Raw genomic sequence first — 9,694 nt, forward strand, 5'->3', positions numbered from 1 at the left:
GGCTAATTTTAAATTTTTTGTAGAGACAGAGTCTCACCATGTTGTCTAGGCTGGTCTTAAACTCCTGGTCTCAATCGATCCTTCCATCTTGGCCTCCCAAAGCACTGGGATTGCAGGCACCAGCCACCACACTCCGCCCTGATGCTTTACTTAGAAGAGGGCTCTGCTGGCCGGGCGCGGTGGCTCACACCTGTAATCCCAGCACTTTGGGAGGCCGAGGTGGATGGATCATCTGAGGTCAAGAGTTTGAGACCAGCCTGGCCAACATACTGAAACCCCATTTCTACTCAAAATACAAACTTTAGCCAGGCCTGGTGGCACTCACTTGTAATACCAGCTACTCGGGAGGCTAAGGCAGGAGAAGTACTTGAACCCAGGAGGCAGAGGTTGCAGTGAGCCAAGATTGTACCAGTGCACTCCAGCCTGGCAACAGAGTGAGACTCTGTCAGAAGAAGAAACCAGCCTGGCGTGAGACTCTGGAAGAAGAAGGAGAAGGAGGAGGAGGTGGAGAAGGAGGAGGAGGAGGAAGAGGAAGAGGAGGAGGAGGAGGAAGAAGAAGGCTCTGCTAAATTGCTTCGGGGGCAGTTACAGGTTTGTAGAAGAGGAGACTTTAAAACTGTGTCTTGATAGATGAGTAGGAGTTTAGGAGTTTACTAGGGGAGATAAAGTACAAACAGCAGGAGGAAAGAACAAGTGAAAGGCAAGGGTGCTTGGGGGCCCTGCTTTGGGAATACAGGGTTCATTCAATCACTTAACAAATACTCACTGGTACCTGTGTGCCAGGAGCTATGCTAGGCACAGAGGGATATGATGAAGCAGGTGCTCTCCACCCTCACACAGCTTAAGCTTTAATTCCTGGGTACCTCAGTTTCTCCATCCCTGAAAGGCTTGCCACACAGAGAACATCAGTGAGGGGTGAACAGGATTGCTTATGTAGGCAACATATACAGGCAAAGGCAGCCAGTGTCACCCTGGCTGTACAGGAAATGCTCACTAAACACATGTCCTTGATTCCCTGAGAATCTAGCTCTGAGTTAGCCTGCCAGAGACTCACTAGACAAGCAGATTTGTTTGATGAATGAATGAATGACTAAATACTACGTGCACTATGCATTTCACACACATTTACTATTTATAGCATTCCTGTCAGTAGATATTATTTGTCTGCATTTTACAGCTGAGCAAGCAGAAGCTTCAGGATGCTAAGTGCCTGGTCTAATATCCCTAGGTAGGAAGTGACAGAGAAGCATCCAGATTCTGCCTCCTGAGGCTCAGCTTCAGGGTCCAAGCACTTAACCATGTCACACATTGCTGCTCATGTCAAGGGAGGGTCCCAAATGTCTCGATGGAGAGCACTGGAAAGCATCTGAGAATCTCAAGAGACTTTGCCCCCACCCTCCTGCCAGCTGGGATGGCCTCAAAGGTTATCTCCCAGGTCAGGGAATCTGACGGTCAGTCTGTCTGGGGCAGAGGAAACGAGAAGGTGTCATTCCTCACCTGGGAAAAGGGCACTTCTGGTTTTTCTTATATGAAAGAGATCCTGGACCAACTAAGGTCTTTAAAAAGTGAGGGTGACTGTTAGCCTCGGTCCTAAAAAAGCAACAGAGATTCAGGTTCTTCCAGGGATAGTGCCAGAGCCCAAGAAAGTTCAGAGATGGATGAGCTTTGTCAGACAGTTGCTCTTGTGGGTCAGAGAGAAATTCCAGGCCTCCACAGGGCTCTAAGCCAATACACATCAGAAATGAGCTGTCTGCAGCTGTTGGACCCTGGGAAAGGCAAGACATTATTTGAGAGTTTTCTTAAAAGTCTTAGTACAAAGCACATTTTCACTCCTCTTCTATGGGGAAGCAACGGGTTTGGGCAACAAGCAGACTGACCCTTCACATACTGGCTGTTTCCACTTGTAAATTTGTGGCTTTGGGTAAATTATCTGAGCTTCTGTTTTCTGATGATGTCTGAAGTGGGGATGAGGATAAAATCAATGCAATTATTAGCAGAATGTCTGGTGCATTAGGTGCTCAATAAATGTTAGCTATGGTTATCATTCATTTTACCTTAAACAGTTAGTGAGCACCCATTAAGTGCCTGTAGTGCAAGGGACATGTGATGAATAAAGCTTTAGCCCTAATTTCAAGAAGCTTCTGGACTGGGTGTATTGGCCCATGCCTGTAATCCCAGAACTTTGGGAGGCTGAGGCGGGTGGATCATTTGAGGTCAGGAGTTCAACACTAGCCTGGCCAACATACTAAACATACTAAAAATACAAAAAAAATAGCTGGGCATGGTGATGGGCACCTGTAATCCCAGCTACTCTGGAGGCTGAGGTATGAGAATTGCTTGAACCCAGGAGGCAGAGGTTGTAGTGAGCTGAGATTGTGCCACTGCTCTTCAGCCTGGGTGATAGAGCCAGACTCCATCTCAAAAAAAAGAAGAAGAAGAAGAAGCTTCTGGTCCAGGATGGAAAGCATGCCATCGTTTTTGTTCCTTCCCAGTCTCAGTGGATGAGGGTGCTCTGAGCTGAGCTGAGCATGTTTAAACAGGGACCACCTACACACTAGGCCACATGGCGATTTGGTAGACTTGGGTTCTGGAATTGGTTTCACTGAGTCTGACTCCCGTACCTCCATCTAGTTGTCTGTGCCTTCCCTGTACTGCCATCCTTGGAACCTGAGTCCTGGTCAGAGGCTCCCACAGCACTAACCACAACCTGTCATTTTTGTATTTATATGTGCATGACCTGGATGAGGGTGCCTTCTGCCTCTGGGGACGGGTCTGATACAGAGGGCTGAGGCTGAGTCTCTAGGCTGGGGAAGTCAGATGACAACCATGGACCACCCACAATAATACCCACATGCATCATCCTCTACAATGGCATCAGGTTTTAGAGCTTGTAAAGCATTTTTTTTTTTTTTTGAGACGGAGTCTCACTCTGTCGCCCGGGCTGGAGTGCAGTGGCCGGATCTCAGCTCACTGCAAGCTCGGCCTCCCGGGTTTACGCCATTCTCCTGCCTCAGCCTCCCGAGTAGCTGGGACTACAGGCGCCTGCCACCTCGCCCGGCTAGTTTTTTTGTATTTTTTAGTAGAGACAGGGTTTCACCGTGTTAGCCAGGATGGTCTCGATCTCCTGACTTCGTGATCCGCCCGTCTCGGCTTCCCAAAGTGCTGGGATTACAGGCTTGAGCCACCGTGCCCGGCCAGTAAAGCATTTTTACATTCATTTCCTTTAGTCTACATGGGAGGAGTAATCTCTAGACATGTTTTGCAGATGAGGAAACAATGTAGAGAGGTGGGTTACAAACTGCAGCAAGAACCCTAGCCCACGTGGGTCCCAAAGTTGGCTGATCAGAATCACTGGAGGGCCAGGCATGGTGGCTCATGCCTGTAATTCCAGCACTTATGGAGGCCAAGGCGGGCACATCACTCGAGGTCAGGAGTTCGAGACCAAGATGGTGAAACTCCTGTCTCTACTAATAGTACAAAAATTAACCAGGCATGGTGGCATGTGCCTATAATCCCAGCTCCTGAGGCAGGAATTACAGCTACTGAGGCAGGAGAATTCCTTGAACCCGGGAGGTAGAGGCTGCAGTGAACCAAGATCATGTCACTGCACGCCAGCCTGGGTGACAGAGTGAGACACTGTCTCAAAAAAAGAAAAAAGTATCACTGGGGTGCTTGTGAAATATGTAGATGACCACGCCCTCTCACCAAATTCTAAATCCGAAGGTCTGGGTCTGGACTTGAGAATCAATACTTTGGCCAGGCGCAGTGGCTCACGCCTGTAATCCCAGCACTTTGGGAGGCTGAGGCGGGTGGACGACATGGCAAAACCCCACCTCTACTAAAAATACAAATATTAGCCGGGCATGGTGGTGGGGACCTGTAATCCCAACTACTCGGGAGGCTGAAGCAGAAGAATTGCTTGAACTGGGGAGGCAGAGGTTGCAGTGAGCCAAGGTCGTGCCATTGTACTCTAGCCTGGGCAACAAGAGCGAAACTACATCTCAAAAAAAAAAAAAGGGGGGCGGGGAATCAATAGTTTAACAAACACCAAGGTGATGCTTATCTTCAGGCAAGTCCAGACACTGTGCCTATCACTGAATTTTTTTTTTTTTCTTTTTTTTTTGAGATGGAGTTTCGCTTTTGCCCAGGCTGGAGTGCAATGGTGCAATCTTGGCTCACTGCAACCTCCATCTCCTGGGTTCAAAAGATATTCCTGCCTCAGCCTCCCAAGTAGCTGGGATTATAGGCATGTGCCACCACACCCAGCTAATTTTGTACTTTTAGTAGAGACAGAGTTTCTCCATGTTGGTCAAGCTGGTCTCGAACTCCCAAACTCAGGTGATCTGCCCACCTCGGCCTCCCAAAGTGCTAGGACTACGGCGTGAGCCACTGCGTCTGGCCTCACTGAATTATTTACTTGTTTTTAAATTTCTCTCTTTTTTTTAAGAGGGTCTCGCTATGTTGACCAGACTGGTCTCAAACTCCTGGCCTCAAGCTATCCTCCAGCCTTGGCCTCCCAGTGTATTGGGATTACAGGCATGAACCACCACACCTGGCCTGAATGATTTACTTAACACAGAATTTTTGAGTTCCAATGATGATGATGGTATATACTGTGTGACAGCAGGATGAACAAGACAGTTCCAGCTTTAGGAAACTAACAGACTGTCCAGGGCTGGTGTGGTGGACAGCCCAGGTCTCCTGAATCTTAGGTGAGGCCCCCAGCTAGGTGGTACAGCCTCTTCCCCTAAGACAGAGGACGAAGGCTTGGAGCTCCTAGTTGAGCCTGCTGGACCTTTCTCCATTTTCTAACACCTGCTCAGGTCGCAGCCTATGGTTCTTTTGTTGTTGTGTTGTTGTTGTTTTGTTTTTTGAGACAGGGTCTCACTCTGTCGCCCAGGCTGGAGTCCAGTGGCCCGATCTTGGCTTATTGCAACCTTCGCCTCCCAGGCTCAAGCAGTCCTCCCACCTCAGCCTCCAGAGGAGCTGGGACTACAGGCGCACATCACCATGACTGGCTAATTTTTATATTTTTGGGTAGAGACAGGGTTTCGCCATGTTGACCAGGCTGGTCTTGAACTCTTGGGCTCAGGCAATCTGCCAGTCTCAGCTTCCCAAAGTGCTGAAATTACAGGTGTGAGCCGCTGTGCCGGGCCAGCAGCCTACAGTTCTTTTGAGCTAGAGGCATCTTGTGAAAGAAGCCAGGTGTATAGAGCACTTGGCTCTGTGCCTGGCACTTAGTAAGTGTTCAGTAAGTGTTGGCCAGCAGCTAACGTGCTTGTCAAGGCTAGGTAGGTGGGGGGAGCTGGGAAGAGAAAGAGCCCTCAGGTGTAAAGGAAAAAGGATGGGGCCTGACACTGGAGCAGGGATTTACATTTCTTTAAAAGTCATTCCAGCCCTGACTTGACTTTGCACCTGGAAGGGAGGAGGCCAGACAAGGATCACTCTTGTGCAAATAAGGAAAGCAGGGCCCAGAGATCAAAGTGAGTGGCCCTGAGCCGACACCCAGGTCTTCTGTGGCCCTGCCACACCAGGCAGGGATTGGGGGATGTGGGCAACAAGGGTAACACCTTTCCTCCTGAAATTACTGGGGTGATGTCTGCCTGTGGGGGAAGAGCCTGATGAACCAGGATCATCCCGTTGGCTCCTTCGGGCTCCAGCTTCTGCTGAACACTCCCTTTTCAGACCAAGAAGTCATCGTCCTAGTCCCTCCTGCCTTCTGTCTTCCCCAGGAGAGCACTTCAGTATTTGGTAGGGCCAAGGGTGCTCCCCGAGGCCATCTAGACAGTGGCCAGGGAGGCTGCCCCGGCTAGATTGGGCCAAAGTCTGCCTGAGGGCCGCGAGGATCCCTTGGCATACTCTTCCTGCTTCTTGAGGAGCCAGCGGTCCATTTGCAGCCTGAGTGGAGAGGATGGGGCAGGGATCCCAGGTGAGGCCGAGTAAGGAAGTCGCAGTTCTGACCTGGGAGTCTGCCGGGACAAGCCTGCTCTGTCTCAGCATCAAGGCCTTTGGTACCTAGAGGAGCAGGGTGCCAGGGTGTCCAGACCGGGCAAACCAGGAGCCCTAGATCCCGTCCCTGGAACTAGGTCCTCCGCCAGCTTTGCGGGCCTCCTCCGCACCAGGATCAAGTCTCGCCCATCCCCAGCAGGAGGTCTCTCTGCCCCCCACCCTCCGGACGGGGGTTATATGATCTTAAAACTTCCCCGGAGGGAGTAAAGGTGGGGGCGGGGCGGCTGCTGAGACCCAGGATATAAGGGCTGGAGGTGCTGCTTTCAGGCCTGGCCAGCCCACCATGCACGCCCACTGCCTGCCCTTCCTCCTGCACGCCTGGTGGGCCCTGCTCCAGGCGGGTGATGCGACAGTGGCCACTGCGCACCTGCGTACGCGGGGGCAACCCTCGTCGTCGTCGCCTCTGGCGTATATGCTGAGCCTCTACGGCAACCCGCTGCCGCGGGCGGACATCATCCGCAGCCTGCAGGCACAAGGTAGGCTATGCCGCTTGCCGCCCGTCCGCTGGGCACCCCGGGGCGCCTCCGCAGCTTCCAGCCGGCGGACTCGGGAAGTGCTCTGGGTTAGGGGCTGCGGCTCCAAGCCGGGTATGCAGCCGCCTGGGCGTCCCGAGCCCAGGGCCTGGCTCTGCCGGTGTCTCCGCGTCAGCAGGCTCCGGGAGCAGCGTCGGTGGCTGGGGGCGTATCCACGGCCGAGTCGGGTAGAGATTCTAGCGTTCAGGGTGTGTCCTCGACAGGGACCATAGTCTCTGAGTTTTGATTTGGGATTGCGCAGAGTGCAGCGCGGAAGGGTGGGAGGCGCTGATCGCTGCCGTCTGGTGAAGCTGCTTATCCCGGCGCCTGGGTCTGCGCATCTGTAGGATAGGTGTAATAAATAGCACCTCGTCTATCAGACTGTGGAATGCGCGCGAAAGGCTCAGCGCAGTACCCGGCACGGCACAGTAAATGGTCGTTGGTATTACTGAAATGGTTCTGTCCTGTCTTGGCGAATTTTTTTTCTTTCTGCGAGTGAGGGTGAAGGGGTCCCGGGGTGTGACGTCGGGAGTATCGGCAGCTGAGCTGGTAACATCGGGGATTCGGGCTCACGGTCCGGAGATCATGGATGGGCTGTCCCGAAGTCGCGAACTGTGGCAGCCTAGGGTCCTCTAGCCGCGCCGGGGAGGTGTCAAGTGTCTCAGTTAACCCCGGGTTCGGGGCCATGATTTGCAGGGGAGTGGGTGTCAAGGACGGCAGGGATCCGAGGGTATCGCCCTCGAGGACCTGGCAGCGCTTTCTGGGCACCCAGCGAGGCGAGCAGGTGGGTGCTGCGGTGAGGGAGCCCCTTCCGCGCCTCAATCCACATCCCGCCACCTGGGCAGTCGCGGCCGCCCGCGCCTCCCTCCGCCTGGGGGGGCCAGACGGCCCTCCCCGGGACTGGGGCGCAATCCACATCGGCTAATCTGATCCGACCTGCCGCCTGCCCGCCCCTTGTGACCTGGTGCCGGGGGCTCCTCGCTCCCGCGTCTGGGGTCAGCCAGCCAGTGACCCTCTCCGGAAGGGTCATCTGGGGACCAGCCAGACCAGGGGACACCGTCGGGGACGGGGCAATGAGAAATTTGCTGAATTGCTCGGCCCCTCCACCGAAAAGCGGCCGGGGATGGGAGGGGTCAAAGAAGGGAGGGAGCGCTTTTCCAGTTCACTCCCTTCTGGAAAGTTCGAGATGTGTGCGGTGATGGACAGGCATCTGGAAAACTGGGTTCTAGGCCTCAAATCCTGCCTCCTGATTCCCTGTTGTCCCTGGCGCGTCTTGGGTTCTCTTTCTGCCTTCCCTTCTGTAAATTAGGAGACTGCTCTCTTTCAGCTAAACACTGTTTTTTGTTTTTTGTTTTTTCTTCGAGACGGAGTCTCCCTCTGTCGCCCAGGCTGGGGTGCAGTGACACGATTTCGGCTCACTGCAACCTCCGCCTCCCAGGTTCAAGCAATTCTCCTGCCTCAGCCTCCCAAGTAACTGAGACTACAGGCGTGCGCCACCGCGCCCAGCTGTTTTTTTTTTTTTATTTTTAGTACAGACAGGGTTTCACCGTACTGACCAGGCTGCTCTCGAATTCCTGGCCTCGTGATCTGCTTGCCTCGGCCTCTCAAAGTGTTGGAATTACAAGCGTGAGCCACCGCACCGGGCCTAAACACTGCTTTTGAGTGTATAGCAGCATGCGGCACATTTAGGTTGTGAATCGGCCTCATTTTCTAAGAGCAGTGGAAAGAGCCCGCCTGGAAGGAGACTGGAGGAGAAGTGATGTCCTAGCCCCACTTCTTCCATCTTGGGTTTATTTCGAATAAGCTGCACCGCAGTTGCGTGAAAGGGATGTCGGAGTCCGATTGGGTTTACATCTGTATCTGTTGCTGTTTAACCTTCGCCTTGTACCTTCAGTTTTCTCATCTGCAAATGGTGAGATGAGAGGAACAGTGAGGAGATTTAGAGAATGCTTGTGAAACACTTGGCACACGGGAAGCCACTGGTGGTAACGACCCTTATAATTTATGAAAATGTAGAGTGGGCACTCAGTGTCAGGCCCTCACAGCCCTACCTCACAGCCCTGTCTGGGGACAGTGGTGTCCGTGACAGGAAGAGAACCCAAGGGCGTGAGCCCAGCCACTTTCTTCTTCAGAACGGGAGGTGGGGCCAGGCGCGGTGGCTCACACCTGTAATCCCAGCACTTTGGGAGGCCAAGGTGGTCGGATCATGAGGGCAAGAGATCAAGACCATCCTGCCCAACATGATGAAACCCCGTCTCTACTAAAAGTACAAAAATTAGCTGGGCATGGTGGTGCACACCTGTAGTCCCAGCTACTCGGGAGGGTGAGGCAGCAGAATCACTTGTACCCAGGAGGTGGAGGCTGCAGTGAGCTGAGATTGCACCACTGCACTCCAGCCTGGCCACAGAGCGAGACTCCTCTCAAAAAAAAAAAAAAAAAAAAAAGAACTGGAGGTGGGCCAGGAGGACATCAGGGGCATCTGTGTGGCTAAGTCGGCATTCAGCATATGAATGGGTTTTTGGGTGTCCATGAACCCCTTCCTCATACCCACCTTAAAATCACATTTGTTGTATTTGGATGTGTTTGTTTTTTTCTGAGAACATTCCTACCTTGTGTCAGGCACCAGTGACACCCACAATGTTAGAACTCTTATTCTCAGATGAACCAGAGAACCTATCAGCCCTGTCCCAGGGCACCCTGGCAGCAGTGGGAGAAGGCAGGAAGGGTGGTGGAGTCACAGACTTCTTTCAGCAGGAAGGAGCGGTCTCTTCCCTACCCAGCCTTGCCCACTGTCCATCCTGTTCACAGGGGACTTTGCACTTCTGTCCAGGTCCCTTGTGGCCTGTCTGGACACCTTCGTTTCTAACTCTTGGACGTGGGCAATAATGAGGCAGCTGATGATGGCCAGTGTTTATCGAACTTTGGTTGTGCTGGGCAAAGCACATTACATGAATTATCTCAGTTAATCCTAACACCCCTGTGAGGTGGCTACTCTTACCATCTCCCTTTTAAGGGAGGGAAACTGAGGCTCAGAGAAGGAAAGTAGCTTGACCAATGTCAAACAGCAAGTGACAGAATTTGAGCCATCATGGGGGGACTCAGGGGCTCCTGCTCTTAACCATTGAGCAGGAGTGCCTTCTTCTAAAAGAGTTGTTTTTTTTTTTTTTTTTTTT

General features: G+C 52.6%; 1 protein-coding gene across 3 annotated transcripts in view; it reads left to right on the forward strand.

Annotated features, from left to right (window-relative positions):
• Nucleotides 1-9,694, forward strand: part of NODAL (nodal growth differentiation factor) — a 29,764-nt gene that overhangs the window by 13,002 nt on the left and 7,068 nt on the right. Inside the window, exon 1 of one of the 3 annotated variants that reach the window (XM_017873143.1) lies at nt 393-591. The exons of 1 other annotated variant lie outside the window; for it this stretch is intronic. Coding sequence is in view for 1 of the 2 variants with exons in the window: in XM_017873142.1 (XP_017728631.1) it covers nt 6,293-6,485 (193 nt within the window). In the remaining variant the exon portion in view is untranslated. Of the gene's footprint in view, nt 1-392; nt 592-6,255; nt 6,486-9,694 lie in introns of those variants that run through there. One more of the 3 variants, XM_017873142.1, reaches the window with a different exon arrangement.

This window comes from Rhinopithecus bieti, unplaced genomic scaffold, assembly GCF_001698545.2.
Source record: "Rhinopithecus bieti isolate Rb0 unplaced genomic scaffold, ASM169854v2 scaffold_6907, whole genome shotgun sequence".
Lineage (NCBI taxonomy): Eukaryota > Metazoa > Chordata > Mammalia > Primates > Cercopithecidae > Rhinopithecus > Rhinopithecus bieti.